This window comes from Lynx rufus, unplaced genomic scaffold (genome assembly GCF_022079265.1).
Source record: "Lynx rufus isolate CCGP_SWC_20201006 ecotype Redwood Valley unplaced genomic scaffold, mLynRuf1.p SCAF_2, whole genome shotgun sequence".
In the NCBI taxonomy this organism is placed as follows: Eukaryota; Metazoa; Chordata; class Mammalia; order Carnivora; family Felidae; genus Lynx; species Lynx rufus.
In genome coordinates, this window is record NW_025814834.1 from 216542437 (window position 1) to 216559095 (window position 16659).

The 16659-nt window shown below is 54.6% G+C and overlaps 1 protein-coding gene across 1 annotated transcript; it reads left to right on the forward strand.

Moving 5' to 3' along the window:
• Positions 1–334: 334 nt before the first annotated feature.
• On the forward strand, positions 335–15454 carry ENO1 (enolase 1). Its single transcript, XM_047084309.1, has 12 exons — positions 335–453; positions 2914–3007; positions 5661–5756; positions 7193–7251; positions 9328–9397; positions 9992–10125; positions 10536–10758; positions 11865–12062; positions 12845–13046; positions 13548–13656; positions 13831–13889; positions 15027–15454. Exons 2-12 carry the CDS (start codon positions 2923–2925, stop codon positions 15094–15096), a joined length of 1305 nt encoding a protein of 434 aa, XP_046940265.1. The 5' UTR covers positions 335–453; positions 2914–2922; the 3' UTR covers positions 15097–15454.
• Positions 15455–16659: the final 1205 nt, after the last annotated feature.

Here is a 16659-nt window from a genome sequence, read left to right on the forward strand (position 1 = left end):
CCCACCCCGCCCCTCCCCGGGGCCCCGGCACCGCAGACCCCGCTCGGCCAGAGGTCCCAGCGCGGGGCGGGAGTGGACGGCGTCGGGACGGGGGCTGGCCCCCACCCCTACACAGCCATGGGGAAGTCGGGGTCCCCCCGGCCCCACTCTGCTCCCCGTCCTGGGGAGTCGCTTCCCCCTCCGGGCCGCAGCGGCCGCTGCAATCCCGCCCCCTCCAGGGAGGTGCGGGCCCGAATGACGGCACGCCAGGCCAATGACGAGGCGCCGTGGCGGGGGCGGGCCGGGGGGCGGGGGAAGTGGGCGGGGCCTCGAGGAGCTGGGCAGGAAGTCGGGGCAGGCGGCGCGGAGACCCGCTTAGAGCACTCGGCGCGCTGAGACCTTGCGGCTTATCCTCGCGCTCGGTGTCTGCGGCACCCTCTGCTTCTTTCCCGGGCAGCGCTATCCGGCGGTCAGGTAGGGGCTCGGGGAAGGGCTGCCGAGCCGGCGCCCAGGCCTGGGGGGTCCTGCCCTTGAGTCCGGCGGGGACGTGGAAGGGGCGGGTCGGCACGTGCGAGCCGGCCTCCGGGACCAGGGGCGCGGCGCCGGGCTTTGCCCGGGGCGGGGGCAGGATCTGATTAGCCAGCGATTATGGACTCATGGGGCCTCCTAACCTGCGGGAGCCCGGGAGTAGGACGCCGCAGGCGCGGAGGGTGCAGGGCTTTGGGGAAGATACGGGCCTAACTCCGGTGCTCATTAGCGCCAGGCCTTTCCTAAAATGGAGGAAGGGGCAGGGACGGGAGAGATGCCCAGGAAGCCGCGATCCCCTCCCCCCACCAGCAGCCCCTGCTCCCGGCTGGGGGCCCTCGGCCTGCAGTCGGGCGGCTGGGGGACGGAAGGAGCAGCGACTAATGAATGGAACTTCAGAAAGTCCTTATTCTTAAGGAGGCTTGCGGCAGAACCGTTGCATAAAGGGGAAAGCCCTCCAGGCGACCTCGCCCAGGTCAGGCTGGAGCTGCTCCCGCTGCCCGGCCTGGCCACTCGCAGTCGGCCCCCGATCTGACATAGAAAGGATGTCTTTTTACGAAAACTTCGTGTTCGTTTTCCCCCTACAATGTGGGCTTCCGTCTGGGTGGTGTGGCCCGTCGGTGACTCGCAGCCGAGGACACACGTCGGCCCTTGACCGCCCGGTCCACACGTGCTGCCCCTGGAGCGGGGTCCAGGCCGATGAGCTGTGGAGACCAGCCCTCCTTGCTGTCTCTGCTTATTGAACGTTAATGACTGCAGGAATAGTTTCCTATCCAACTTAAATTTAATTTTATTTTCACACCCTGAAATAAGTTGAATACTTTGTCTTAATGTCTCTAACATGAAACAAAATATGAGATCTTACAACTGCCTGAGGACATAGTGGAATAAAGATATGTTTAAAAGTGCATCTGTCTCTCCCTCTCTCTGCCCCTCCTCCACTCTCTCCCAAAATAAATACACATTTAAAAAATAAAAGCGCATTTAAAACCTATAAAGTGAGGCTGGCAGCCGCGGGTGGGGGGGGAGATTGACAGCAAAGTGCCTGAGGGGACTCTTTTGTCTGGTGGTGGCAATCATACACAGGTATAATTTGCCAAAACTCGGACTCAACCAAAAGCATGAAGCTAAAAAATAGGTGTAAACGAATTTGCCTTTTTGTAAGGTAATAAAAACTATATGCCTTTTTTTGTTGGCTAATGAATAAAACTCCATTGTTAACCTAGACAGCGAAGCCACAGGAGTGACTTCAGTGTCTAATTTTGAAACATAAAAAAGAAAGATGCCATTTGCTGCTTCAGAACATTCCAGGCAAGATACTGGAGAGGAGCCCAGCTAGATAATGGCTCTGAACACTCGCCCAATTCCACTAGGCCTCTTTCAGTCCTAGAAGTTCATTTCTTCCTTGGGAGCCCCTGGAGGGGAAGGTGAGAGAGGGCTTTCTTTGAGGATCTGGTATTTGCTGTTTGTGGCAGATCTTTTGTTTGTTTGTGCTTTCAAAGAAGGCCTCTTCCCATGGAGCATCTTACCATTCGAAGATAGAATCTGTGTGGCGGGGGGGGGGGGGGGGGGGGGCTGGCTGGCTCAGAGCATGTGACTCAATCTCAGGGTGATGAGCTCAGTCAGGCCCCACAATGGGCATGGAGCCTATTTTAGAAAATTAAAAAAAAAAATTTAAAAAAAAAAAGCAAAAATAGAATCTTTATTCTTTCAACTTAGGACATTTCCTAAGTGAGTTTTTTTGAATGGGTAAAATGCCTGTTGAAAGAAATACTAATTAGATGTCACTGTGCATCCGGTCTTGGTAAAGATCCAAGTACGGTGAAGCGTGAAACTGGCAATGGCAAAGATTGCGCACAGACCAAGGACACTCCTGGCCTCACAATTTCTGAGCATCCAATGTCCAGCAGTTGAACATCTTACTGCTTATGTCCCTAGCTATTCACTGTTTCACTACAGATCAGGTTTTCCTCCTCAGATCACATCAGGGTTGTTGGTTTTTTTGTTTGTTTTTTGCCCTGGGTGGGTTTGCTCACGACCTTCACGTCCCCTTGGTCCTTACTTGGTCCTTCCATTCCCACGCCAGCCCTCGTTGGGAACTGTTGACAATAACCCGTTTCAGACTGCCTCCCCCTCTGCTGTTCCGCATGCCAGCAGCACATGAATCTTTCCGGTGGTTTTGGGTTCTCCCTGGCGCACGTTTTCTGGCTTTCTTTGCTTAGAGGACAAGCCCTGGGCTGCTGGGGTTTTTTAGGCCCTGCAGAGCTGACTCTTGTCAGCCTTGCATTCAATATCTGTCCGGTACGAATTCTTTCTTCCTAGTCCAGGAACCCTCAGAAGTGATTCTTTAAATGAACGACCCAAAACTGCATTATGGTTTATGGAAATATGAACTGTGTTTCCCCACAGAAAGTCACCATGTCTATCCTCAAGGTGCATGCCAGAGAGATCTTCGACTCTCGTGGGAATCCCACCGTTGAGGTGGACCTCTATACCTCCAAAGGTACGTGGGCCTTCCTTTCCGCAGTTCTGCTACCACACTCCCCCCTCCCCCCTCTTTTTTTAAGTAAACGACAGAGCCTTAGGTAAGAAAAGGTGGGTCGTGAAAGCCTTCCGTCTGATCCCCATGTGCTGGTAGGTTGTGGTTCCTGACTGGGAGGAGGTGGGGAGGGTTGCCAGACACGGGGTCCTTGTCCTGCTGCTTCTTGGTATTTAAAACAGAAAGCAGGCTGGTTCCTAGGTCAGTGAGGAGAAGAAAGACCATTCCTCGTCCTTAAAAGGGCCCATCGCTCGTTTGCTTCTTAGCTTGCTGTCACCAGCATGGCCGATCTGATGTGGTAGGACGGAGCTTCCTCCATTGAAAAGGAAAGATCAGAGGAGTGCAAGTGTATGTGAAGCCTTCTCTTTGTTTCCAGAAATCACTCTTAGACCACGGATTGGGGACAGCTCTTAACATTTGGGTGTTGGGCCATTCCATAGGCTCTTGTTTTCTGCCTAGCTGTAAGTCCTCCCTCGAGGGATTTGCCCACGTGGGAAAAATGGAGGCTTCTTTTTTTATGTTTCTTTTCAGAGCGCCCGCAAGTGGGGAGAAGGGGAGAGAGAATCCCAAGCAGGCTCCACACTCAGCACGGAGCCTGACGCGGGGCTCGATCTCACAAAACTGAGATCATGCCCCGAGCCCAAATCAAGAGTCAGACAGTCAGCCGACTGAGCCACCCAGGCGCCCCTTAAATGGAGACTCTTAAAAGCTTTTGGCGGTTTTTAACTTTAAGGAAATTTGGTGTGTTCCGTCCAGCAATGTCTGAGCTGTTTCTAAACGGACCTTGGGTGGGGTCGGAAAAGGAGCCTCAGGCAGAATCACCCAGCGGCCCTGAGCGCACAGACCTGCCGCTCAGAGCTGAGTCATGGTCTGTAGAAACCCCGGCCCTTCCCTTCCTGCCCTGCCCGCGGTTCCTTGCTGTGGCGGGTGCTGTCGGCACAGGGTTTCTTCACAGCACGTGCTTCGTGCCAAATACCCCAGGGTTCGAGGAGAGTGCTGGGAATTTCCTCGCGGCTGGCAAGACTGGCTTGCTCACAGTGTGGAACTTTCCATTTGGAAGTTAACGGACTTGAACCAACAGTGAAAACAGGATTCAAGATACTGGAAGATTGTTGTGGGGAGGGGGGGAGCATTCTCTTTGAAACACTTAAAAATGACCAAATATTTTTTTGAAATTTAAACGAACGGAAAGTTTTGTGTGTCTGTCGATGCTTTTCAAAGACAGGAAATAGTGGATTTGTGAAGAGCCTTTCATCACTTTTTTTTTTTTATTTATTTACTTTTAAGAGCAGTTGTAGGTTCACAGCAAAATCCAGCAAAAGGTACAGACAGCACCGGCCCCCTGTCCCCACACGTGCACCGCGTCCCCCACCGGAGTGGGACATTTGTTAACATCGGAACCTGCCTTGGCCCATCGTCGCCCAGAGTCCATAGTTACATCAGGGTCACTTGCTTGCTTTCGTGGCTCCTTCACCTCGTCCAGTGCCTGGTGGGGACCTAGAAAGCCAGGGCCCGTGTCAAGAGACCACGTGTCCTACACACGCCATCACTGCAGTGACGCAGGCAGACTAACGGACCGTTTATTTAAAATGCCTGCTTGATTTTTTTTTTCCTTTGTTCCTTTGCCTTCTCATATCTCAGGTGGGGAAATCCCTTACGGTTTCAAGTAGTTTCTAGAGGCCGCCTTCACTTCCTGCTCCCCTGAACCTGTCTGCCTGCGGTGCCAGGTCCCCGCAGTGTCTTTCTTAACAGCGTCCTTTTCCAAGATCAGCTACGTTTATGCTCCGTAGTCTAGGTCTAGCCAGACGGCTGGTTCCCGTGTCCCCAGGATGGCATAGCGTGGTGCTTGATCGCCTTCCAGTGTTCCCAAGCTCATACCTGTACTGTCCTTATTTTTTATATCTCCGCATGTTTTTATTGGTTACGCATGGAAATGATCATCTTTTTGATATAGTGGATTAAAGAGTGTATTAATTTCTCTTGGTTTTACAAGTTTATTTGTTTCTTTTTAGAGGTGGGAGGGAGAGAGAGAGAGAATGAATCTCAAGAAGGTGTCACACTATCAGCCCAACGCGGGGCTCGAACTCACGAACCGTGAGATCATGACCCCAGCCGAATCAGATGCTTAACCAACTAAGCCACCCAGGCGCCCCTTGGTTTTACTTTCCGACTTCAGTGTAGCTCTAGAAGATCTTAAACCTCATAAGTGGCTTGCATTGAATTTCTGTGGGGCGGTGCCCCCGGGGGGTGGTCACAGACCAGCTGCAGGACACGAACGGGGAGCTTGTTAGAGATACAGGCACAGAGTCTTAGATTTCCCGTTTTGGAACCTGCATCTTAACAAGGTTACCAGGTGATCGTTTGCGCACCGGAACATCTGAGAAGCTCTGCTTGAAAACTTTTTCTTGAAACTAGAGAGATTCACCAGCTTTGCCATAGGGTCCGCGTTGGAGAATGGTCCCCACGTGAAGGGCAGGAGAGACCAGACCGACCATCTGAGTCCCCCAGGTGGTGGAAGGACGTGTTTTCCGATGGCTGCCATCTGTGAGTGGGTGGGACTCCGCAAGGGCTGGGACTGTGTCTCTCAGTCACGATTTCTTCCTCCCTCAACGTCCAGGTCTCTTCAGAGCCGCTGTGCCCAGTGGTGCCTCAACTGGTATCTATGAGGCCCTCGAGCTCCGGGACAATGACAAGACACGCTACATGGGCAAAGGTAAGAACCCCTCCCTGCCTGCCTCTGGAGCGTGGCTGCGTGCCTCGTCCACGCCTCCAGCCCCTGCTCCCGGCCTGTCACAGCCTCCCCACTCTCCACGTGCCTTGTATTTGAGGATGGCACACCCTGATGTGGCCCATGGTGTTGATGGCGAGCGTGTACTCTGTGCCTGGGGGAGCTGGGAGGGTTGGCATGTTGATTCCAGCCTTCCTAAACCTGTGAGCTCAGGGGCAAGAGTTTTATGCTCATTTGTACTGCACTTGGTCCAATCTGGAAAATTCCTGCTTAGGGAACTGTAGCGCAAGAGCCTTGCCGTGTTCCCAGGAGGGCTCCGCGGGCCTTCCAGACCATCAGTCCTCTCCAAGGGGCTGGTCTCAGTAGAGTGTGTGGAAGGCCTGGCTAATGGCTCACCTACAGACCAGTCCCGGCAGCTTGATCTTTCTGTTGGGGGATTCACGGACCTGGCAAAGCCAGCCTCTGCTGGGCTGTGCGCAGATCGACCTGTTACTGTCTTGCAAAGTTCGCCTTACCGTAGACAGAATCTGTGTGGCCAAATCACAGAACAGCAGCTGGGGCCTAGACCATGCCTTCTCAACAGAGCAGTATCGCCCCAGGGGTAGGAATTGGTTCTTGGGGGAGGCAAAAAAATTAAAAAAAGAAAAAAAAAATCCTACGACATTACTTTGTTTTATGGTCCTCCAAAGGGCCACAGTATATAAATGGGAGTATAGCGTATCTGTGGCATTAAATTTTCAGAGAAGGGCGATTCGGGAAAAGGTCTGAAAAGACTGCAGGGGAGGGGTGGTGATGAAGTGAGCTAGGGAAGTCCGCAGCCAGCACTCCGGGGATTATCTCCCACGGGTTCCCGCTGCTCCCGGCTCAGGCGGACACTGGTCCCAAGCAGCCTTGCAGCACCTCGACTGTAATGAGGGTGAACCCGTGGTCCCGAGGACTCTTCCTGCCTTCCTGTCTCCTCTCTTTTCTCTCATTCCCTGTCCTTCACAGCCTGTTCTCTTCTGAGTCTGTCTTTTTTCCTTCTCTGTCAATCTCTACTGGTCAGGTGTCTCCAGACCCGTTAAGTATATTAATGAGTTCCTGGCACCAGCCTTGTGCACACAGGTAATACACGGGGCATCCTTTAGTGTCTGCGGCTGGTTCCCAGTGCATGGTCTTCCAACTAACTTCCCTTCAGACATTCTGAGATGGTTGCTCTGTGTGTGGCTCTAATCCTTGGGGGTCCTAGGTAAGAGCACTCAGACTGGGCCAGAAAATACCCCAATCTTCGGGGGACAGAAATGGGGATTTGAAAGCGGTCCCGTTTAAGGTCTCTGGGCGGGCTTCTGAATATCTGGGTTAATATCCTTGGTGGTTCGCTCAGTGCTGCTCACGCCTGTTTTTCATTAATGCCGGTAATTTGATTTGATTGTTCCTTCTAGGTGTCTCAAAGGCTGTTGAGCACATCAATAAAACTATTGCACCTGCCCTGATTAGCAAGGTAGGACCTGCCTCCTGATAACTAATGTATTAATGCCATCAGAGCGTCTCCCGGGCCAGTGGGCTTTCCTGGTTATGGAAGAGCTTATTCTGAGAGCTAAAAGAGCCAGTTGGATTCCCTGTCCTGCATGAGAATGACCTCACCTTTACTAATCCGCCCCCTGCCTGCGTCCACACCTAACAGCGCATGGAATTGGATCAGAGCGACGGGAGACCGTCTCATGATTTTTCCCTCCAACTATCTTGACCTTTGGAAAGTTAAGATCCAGATTTTAAGAGCGGCTCTTGGGTGTTGAGCAGAGTATCCACGGTGACCGACCATTTTTCACGAACCGTGGAATTATTTATTTTTACTGGCTTTTTTTTTTTAAACAACAGAGCTCTGGTTGAATAAAATTTGACTTGGAACCTCAGTGCGTCATAAAAGTAGGGTGAAGTAAGGAGGGGACCCACCAGCCCAACCCACTCCTGCCTCAGCCCCACCCCGCCCCAACTCCTGTGGCACTGGCGAGGGCAAGAAGGATTTAAGAGCGCTTGGCTAGGGAAGCCTTCTCAGGCCTGGAGCCAACCGCAGCGGCCCGCCCGTGCCTCCCGGGCGTGTGCCTCCCCTCCTTGAACTCATCCTGTTCCCCAGGGGCGCACAGGCTCCTCTGTTGTTTGTCCCCGGCTGGCTTACCTCGGCCTGGCCTTCGCGGGCCTCGGTGATGGGTCCCCAGGCGGTTTCTCGTGGCTGCTCCGCCAACTCACGTGCTCCGACCTGGTCTCCCGGGCACCTCCACGCACCCCTTCGTTCTTTGTGCCCGGGTGCCCTTGCCTGGTGTGACCAACGCAGTGAGAAGGGCCTTCCTGGGCATCTCTCTTCCCTCTGGGGAAAGGAAGCCGTCTTCACGCTCTTCCTGGCGAGGGTCTACCTGGAGCCGTCTTGCGTGGCTGATGGCTGACCTTGGCCAAACGTGCTTTGTGAAAACTGCAGAAGATACCAAGTTATTGACGTGGCATGATGCAGTGATACGTGGTTTTCCTTTCGTATTTTAATTCGTATACAAAGCACTTTATAAATAAAATCATAGATTCTTGTTAATTATGAAGTGTTTAAAGTAATGCTGACTTTTAGCAAATTGTTTTAAGCCAGCTTTTAGGACACCAGTGTTTTGGGGTTTTGTTTTGTTTTGTTTTGTTTTTGTTTTTGTTTTTTTTGCTTGAAGTAATCTCTGTATCCAGTGTGGGGTTCGCACCCACAACCTCGAGATCCAGAGTTGCATGCTCTGTTGGCTGAGCCAGCCAGGTGTCCCTTTAAGACACCAGTTTTGGGGCACCTGGGTGGTTCAGTTTGTTGGGCATCCGACTCTGGCTCAGGTCATGGTCTCGCGGTCCGTGAGTTCAAGCCCCGTGTCGGGCTCTGTGCTGACCGCTCAGAGCCCGGAGCCTGCTTCGAATTCTGTGTCTCCCTCTCTCTCCGCCCCTCCCCTGCTCATGTTCTTTCTCTCAATAATAAACATTAAAAAAAAAAAAAGACACCAGTTTTATTATTTTATACTGGAAACACTCATTTTGATCAGTCATCAAGCATTTTGCTGAATGATTGGACTACCTACTTGCAAAAGTCCTATCTCCCTCGAGAACGTGAAGTTTGCCGTCACTGAGGGTACCCAAGGGGGGTGGTCCTGTCACTTAACCTTCGAGGACCACAGCTCGTTGGCACGAACAGAGTTCTGTTATTTATTGCCCAAAAAAATTGCACTACTTAGCATGGTCCAGGCAGCTCTCTGCCTTACACAGGATGTAATTTCGGACTCCCAAGTAGACCAACCTCTGTGACGCCAGGTCCGCATCTCGGGCAGTTGATCGTTGGCTCCCTAGTGCTTGGAGAAACGTCTGAGAATGCGAAACCAAGCAAAAGGCGGTTTTGTGACTCCCAGGTTCTCGTTTCCTGCCACCCTCCCCCCTTTTTTTGCCTCCCATACAAATGCATAGCGTAGAACTGGTTCAGGATTGGCACAGTTCCAAAGTTGTCTGGGTTCCGGGGAGGGGAGTGACCACGCTCCCCCAAGCGGCTGACCCTCCCTTCTCCCCGCAGAAACTGAGCGTTGTGGAGCAGGAGAAGATTGACAAACTGATGATCGAGATGGACGGGACAGAAAATAAATGTGAGTGACGGGGGTGGAGTCGGCCGGCCTCCCAAAGACCTTCCGACCCTCTGAGGGTCACCATGTGTGACCAAGGACTGTGCAGCGTGATCGTCCGCGGGCTCTGCGGGGCCCATCAGCTCACCATAATAAAACCTGTTCTGGGGGTGTCTGGGTGGCTTAGTCAGTTAAGCATCGGATGCTTGATCTCAGGGTCGTGAGTTCAAGCCCTACGTTAGGTTCTGCGCTGGGCATGAGGCCTACCTAAAAAACCAAACAACGTTTGTAGATATTAGGAGAAATATCAGGTGACAGCTTGTGCGTGGGGTTACTTCAAAGAGGCTTCTGCTTTACGGTGATTGAGGCAGTTTGTGGAATTTGCCAGAATTCCATAGACCAGAGAAAGGGCTTTCTCTTCTGGGGAGAAAGCAGATGAATCCACACGGCGTGCCGCCATGTTCCTGGGTCGGACGCCGGAAGTAGGTGCAGTAAAGAGGAATGGTTCTGGATCCAGGCCGGGTGCGCTCCCGTGTCGGAGTGCGGGCCAGAAGGCTGGCAGGAGAAGGGTTAAGGGTTACGGGTAAGAAACTGCTTCATTGAACTCTTCTGTTCCAGCTAAATTTGGTGCAAACGCCATCCTGGGAGTGTCGCTGGCAGTCTGCAAGGCGGGGGCCGTTGAGAAGGGGGTGCCTCTGTACCGCCACATTGCCGACCTGGCTGGCAATGCTGAAGTCATCCTGCCGGTTCCGGTGAGTGGCTTTGAACTTCCCAAGCGAGGAGCGGGGAGTACTTGCCGGTGGGGGCCTGAGGCCTCCCACCGCTCGATCTCATCCACACGTGACTGTCCCAGCTCTGTGGGTACAGGCCAGCTCTGGAGGTCTCCACTGCGAACACCTGCCCTTTGCTAAGAGTGACCTGAGCTGGGGACTCCACCCCCCCCATACTCCACGTCCTTCCTTGCCGACGGGGGGATGAAAATCCCACTGGCCTTGTTGGTTCGGGGGTGTTCGCTGAGGTAGTAGCCAGTCCGGGACCGCAGGTGCGCCTGGTGGCGGTTCCTGAGGCGTCAGGGGAGACCTGGTGAGCATCTCCTGGCCGCGAGGGGGCTGCTTGCTGGGATTGTCTGGGCCGGATGCCGCATCTGCCTGTCTCTCCCCAGGCTTTCAACGTCATCAACGGCGGTTCTCACGCCGGCAACAAGCTGGCCATGCAAGAGTTCATGATCCTCCCCGTTGGTGCCGCCAACTTCAGGGAAGCTATGCGCATCGGTGCGGAGGTTTACCACAACCTGAAGAACGTCATCAAGGAGAAATACGGAAAAGACGCCACCAACGTGGGGGACGAAGGCGGCTTTGCCCCTAACATCCTGGAGAACAAAGAAGGTACGGGCCCTGGAGGGGTCCCTGGGCGCACAGCACCTGCCCGCATCTGCCACTCGGCTGTCGCTCTTTCTACCTTTCATGCACCTGCGAGCGGAGTTCCAGGAAGGGGTGGGAGCCGGGCCTTTATTTTGTAAAGTAACCAGGAATTTCCTTACTAATTTGACTTCTGAGCAGCCCGGTTAGTCTGAAGCAGGCTCGGCGATGGGGCACGGGCTCACTGTACAGCTTATTCCTGCCATCCTTGGCCACGTCGCGATGGCAGAGGTTTGAAGTCCGCTCCGTGTTGGGGCTGCTGTCTGCCCCACGCCGGGACCAGCGGCCGCCTCGGCTCGTTCCACCACGGGAGCCTCACGCGGCGCCGTTTGGCCTTGAGTCCTTAGGCACAGAGTTAAATGTAAGCGTTGAGTAGGGCGCAGAGAGTCTCGGGACAAGACTGAGCTTTTGGTTTTAGGAGGGAAGGAGGGTTCAGCCACATTTTGTCGCCTTCAGCGGCAGCTAGCGAAAGAAAAGAGTGGCCATCCTGCCCTTTGGGTCAGTTATATGAAACGCTAATGTTCAGCCATTCGGACCTATAAAAAATGATCCTCTCGCGGTTTAACGTGGTGGTTTGGAGACGTGTGGTGTGGGACAGGCGCCGAATGTCTCTGTCCGCTTCCGTCCAGGCAGCACTGCCACGTGAGACAGAGCAGAGCCTGGGCTGGGGTCACCCTCGCCGTCCCGGGCCCTTGGTCCACTGGGCTCCCTCTTGGATCCCAGCCTTTCGGCTCCGTCGAGAACCCATTCCTTGGGACGGCGGATCTCAGCCGGGCACCGTAACTGCGTCTTGGCCAGCACAGCTGTTCCTGGGTGCTAAATTTGGGAGCATCTGTCCGTGAGAACGCCTCGTAGAGTGGAGACTGAATTTCTCACTCGGTTATCTGCCGGGGCCCTGACCGACGGTTTCTTGCTCCAAAGCAGAAAAAAGTTAACTGGAATCACTGAAACGGAGGGCTGGGGCCAGGGCATCTCGTGGTCTTCCTGTTAGGGTGCCCATTTGGCAGGGATCACAGGGAAGTTTTCGCTCCACCTGCCTGGTTTCTGATCTTGTCGCCACCCTCTCTTCCCAGCTCTGGAGCTGCTGAAGAACGCCATCGGGAAAGCCGGCTACACCGACAAGGTCGTCATCGGCATGGACGTGGCCGCTTCTGAGTTCTTCAGGTCGGGGAAGTATGACCTGGACTTCAAGTCTCCCGATGACCCCAGCAGGTACATCACACCCGACGAGCTGGCCAACCTGTACAAGTCCTTCATCAGGGACTACCCAGGTGAGTGCTCGGGGCGGCCCCTTCTCCAGCCACTGCCTGCAGTGCTCTGCCGGCTGGTGGCGGTGCTCCCGGGAAAGTGCGTGGGGCACCTGCGCCCCCACCTCCCTGGGGGAGGGCTTCACGGAGGTGCCGGTGCAGCAGGTGGGTCCAGGATGCCAGCCAGGCACTGACGTGTGCTAGGTTGTTTGCAAAGTGTCAGGGCTTCTGTCCCTGTCACCACAGCCACCTGAGCAGATGCGGTCCTGGCTCCCTTGCACAGGTGGGAGCGAGCCTTGAAAACCCGACCTGCAGTGTCTTCCGTCCACTGCGAGCCGGCGCTCCTCCGGGCACCATTAATGCCAGTTCACGCAGGGGGGAAACTGAGGCACAGAGCGGGTCAATAATGTGCCCAAGGGCGGTCAGCAAATGTTGGAGCATGAATCAGACCAGGAGGTCCGTGCATGAACTCAAAGCTAAAAAACGTGCCCATGGTGGAGCCAAGACCAGCCCAGCCCTTGGCTTCCTGAACCTACCGCTCTATGCTCAGTGGCACTAAGCTCAAGCCACCCTGGGCAGGGAAGTGTCCCACTTAGCAGCTCTGGGGTCCCGGGACTACCGCTGACTTGCCTGTCACAGGAGTCGGTGGGTAGGCAGAGTGTCTCCAGGGCTGGGTCGGGGAGCCGGTCCTGTCCCGCACGGGAGAGGGGTGAGGCCAGGCAAGCAGCGAGCCGGGAGGGGAAGGAGGCTCGGTTGCCCTTCAGCACTGGGGTCTCACCGGCAAAACCTGGCTCTCGCTTCCCCAGTGGTGTCCATCGAAGATCCCTTCGACCAGGATGACTGGGAAGCTTGGCAGAAGTTCACTGCCAGCGCCGGCATCCAGGTGGTGGGGGATGATCTCACCGTGACCAACCCGAAGCGGATTTCCAAGGCCGTGAACGAGAGGTCGTGCAACTGCCTCCTGCTCAAAGTGAACCAGATCGGCTCCGTGACCGAGTCCCTCCAGGCGTGAGTGTCCCGGGGGGGGGTCAGCTGTCAGGGAGCGACGCACAGAGTCTCAGCCAGAGCTCCCGGCTGGAACTAGAACGGGCTTCTAGTGGGCGTCCCGGGTGGCTTCTGGATGAGCCGTGGCACCAGGGGGCTCGGGTGTCGGGCCGCTGTGGCCCGGGCCTGACCCCTTTGTGGCTCCAGGCTCGTGACTTCATTTTACATGGAGAATATCGGTCACAGGCACGGTCAGGAGAACAAGTCTGTCTGCCCAAGGAGGCTAGACCCTATTTTGTAAACGTGACCTAGAGGGCTGAGAAGGTCCTCAGGACTCTGTGACTGGAGAGAAAGGTGGGGGTTCTCGTCATCCCCAGGAGTTGAGAGCTTGGTGGCAGCTCCTGGCTCCGACCCCTCCCGCGGTCTCCTACCAGGGGCGGTGAGCCCCTGGCTTCAGGAGGGGCTGCCGTGCCCTGGAAGTGGAGTCCCACCGTCACAACCATCTGGGTTGTTTCCTGACTTCAGGTGCAAGCTGGCCCAGTCCAACGGGTGGGGCGTCATGGTGTCGCATCGCTCCGGGGAGACCGAGGATACCTTCATCGCTGACCTGGTGGTGGGACTTTGCACTGGGCAGGTAAAGAGCTTCTCTGACCTCAGCTGCCCGAGCACAAGCGGGAAGGGGGGAGGTGGACGGGGTCCCGGATGCCCCTTCATCCCCTAGTTCCTAGGGTCAGAAATCCCGCCCAGAACGCCCACGAAGATTGAGAGTCCACGGCAAGCACACGTGACCTTTCCTTTCCTTTTCTAGATCAAGACAGGTGCACCTTGCCGGTCTGAGCGCCTGGCCAAGTACAACCAGATCCTCAGGTAAAGAGGAAGCCCGGGGGCACTGGGAGCTCTTGGCTCTGCGGGGCGTGTGCAGATGCGGGGCGGGGGGCCCGTGTCGTGGGTGACTTGGGCGGAGAACCTTGCCCCTTGGCCCCAAGGCTGGAGCCGGTCCTGTGCTGCCACCTTCTGGTGGAGGAGGGAACAGGCTCCCCCTTCAGACAATCACAAAGCCGTTAGAGCTAAGAGAGATCCCCAGCGGATATGTAGTTCAGCAGCCGTGTTTTGTGGACGGGAAACCGGGGCTCAGTGAAGAAGGAAATTCAGGGCAACAGGAAGGTTTCCACTGTTCAGGGCTTCTGGATATCTGGTCCCTTTTTATCATAACGTGTCCGTGGAAACCTCCTTAACGTGGAGACTTGCCTCCTTTTTTGTCCCTTTTGTTAGTCTCGCAGGAAAAGAAACCTCTCTTTCGTAGTTCTGCCCACGTTACCCTTTCCTTAAACAAAACGTGACCGGCAGAGCACGCACCCTTCCCTGCCACGCAGATACGGACGGCAGCTGCTGGTACTCGTGCATGCTTCTTCTCGTCCGCCTGCCTTTCGCCTTTTTGGCTGGAGAATTTTCAGCACATTCCAGCCATATGATTTCACCTATGAATACCTTAGCATGTCTCAGAGATAACAGTTACGTTTACTTTTTGATGCACCGTGCTGTGAGAGTGCCCAGGGTTCAGTCGTGCCATGACAGTCGTGCCCAGCATTCCTGGGGCCCGTCTCCCCTGGTGCGACACCAGGATGCAAACGCTTCATTCAGGGCCTTCCCTCCTTTTGTCCCCATGCCATTTATTCAAAGAGACTGGGTTGTCCTTTCGTTAAAGAGCGTTTTTGTTATATTCTGAGAAGTAGCGGTCTTGACTTACCTTCTAGTCTGCCTCTGGGAAACTCTGGGGGCAGAGAAGGCAGGGAAGGCTGAGGGGCAGCAGGTGGCCCGCTTGCTGGGGGAGCCGGGTGGATGGGGAGGGCCCGATGCTCCTGTCTTCCTGCTGGCTCCGAGGACCGCATCGAGGAGGCTGGGCGAGTGCCGGGGCCTGGTCCCCGGGTGGGGAAACGTAGGCCTTGGGGGTGGAGATTTCACTTCTCTTTCTCACCCCGTCCTCTCTGTCCTCTGCTTCCCCAGAATTGAAGAGGAACTGGGTAGCAAGGCCAAGTTTGCCGGCAGAAGCTTCAGAAACCCCCTCGCCAAATAAGCTCCGGGCAACGCACCCCGAGCTCTGCGGTCCTGAGTCAGCTCATTAGATCTCTGCTCCTGGCGTCCGGGCACCTCGAGGCCCCCGGCCGGAGCCTCTGCTAGTCAAATGTCCTCTCCCTTCCTGTGATGTTCTCACTGCTTCCTTAGAACTGCTGCAGAAGCCAGGCTTGACCATCTGGAACCCTGCTGGAAATCCTAGCTCTATAATCATGTGATTGGCCCAGATCAGTGTTTTCTCACCTCACTTCCCACCAAGTGTCTGGAGCTGAGTCTGTGTATGTTGTAATCACGAGGTGTCCACAGGCGAGATCCCCAGTGGTTTTGTTTGCAGAATAAAAAGGCCTCAGTGACCCATAGAAGTGTGTGTGTGTGTGTACAAAACATTCTGAGTCTGTCCATTCATCATGTCCTGAGTGTTCATGGAGTGTTACACTGAGGTACAGGCCTGTAAGAGTTGGATGCTTTGTGTCATGACAAAAAGGGACAGGAGTTGAGGACATTTCATAAGTCCTTGGGCAGGGCATTTGAGGCAAAAGGGGAAGGGGGGGCATGTCGTATCCTTGAACAGAAGTAGAGTCCTTGGGAGCAGAACATGACTTCTTACTTGGGAGAAAATACAAACACAGAACTATTACAGGTGACCTCAGGGTGGTGGCTTCTAGATCACGTGAGCCTGTAATGGTCCAAACCGGAAGGCCTCCTGGATAGAGCACAGCCAACCATCCTGGGCAAGCTGGAAGGTGGTTTCTGGGTTCCTGGGGGAAGAAGGTAAAAGGATAGTTGAACGGCAGCTCTGGGGAGGTGGGAGGGCGTTTGGAAGGCCTTGGAATCCCATTTAGATGAATACAACTCAATGCCATTCCTCGTTCTTCCTAATATTTCCGCTGCTTGAAAGCTACACGTAGTGATGCCCACAGCACTGTACTGATCAGCTCTGCAGAAAGCACTCATACTGTGTTCATGAACACCCGAGCGTGAGGAGGTACATTTACTTAGAACTGAGAGATGAAGTATTGTGGTTACTCTCTGCCCCTTGGAAGCATCTCGTGTTTGCTTTCTTCCCCTTATTTGGTCAAGTCTCGAATTGTGGGTTTTGTTCTGTTTTGTTTTAATGTTTATTTTTGAGGCAGAGCAGGGGAGGAGCAGAGAAAGGGGTCGGGGAGACAGAGGATTCAAAGCAGGCTCTGCACTGACAGCAGAGGGCCTGACGCGGGGCTCGAACTCAGGAACCATGAGATCTTGACCTGAGCTGAAGTCAGACGCAACCAACTGAGCCACCGGGTGCCCCTCGAATTGTGTTTTAATCCCCAGCCTGAGGACTAGGATGCCTCCTCGTGGGCATTTTTATTTATTGTTTATTAGTTTGGATTTAACTCCAGAGGCAGAATCAGTGGGAAAAGGCACATCGAGAGATTTATCACAAGGAATTGGCTTCTGAGACTGTGGGGCACAGCCGGGCAAATCCAAAGTCCATGGGGCAGCCCGTCAGGACAGGTGAAACCTTGATTCACAGGTGGAATTTCTCCCTTGGGGGAACTTCAGGCCCTGCCCTTAGGACCCA

Bases quoted from the DNA above. Each gene is read 5' to 3' on its own strand.
- ENO1 (XM_047084309.1), top strand. From the start codon at position 2,923: ATGTCTATCCTCAAGGTGCATGCCAGAGAGATCTTCGACTCTCGTGGG. The intron at 3,008-5,660 runs GTACGTGGGCCT...CTCAACGTCCAG, and splicing joins GGACCTCTATACCTCCAAAG to GTCTCTTCAGAGCCGCTGTG. The intron at 10,126-10,535 runs GTGAGTGGCTTT...GTCTCTCCCCAG, and splicing joins AAGTCATCCTGCCGGTTCCG to GCTTTCAACGTCATCAACGG.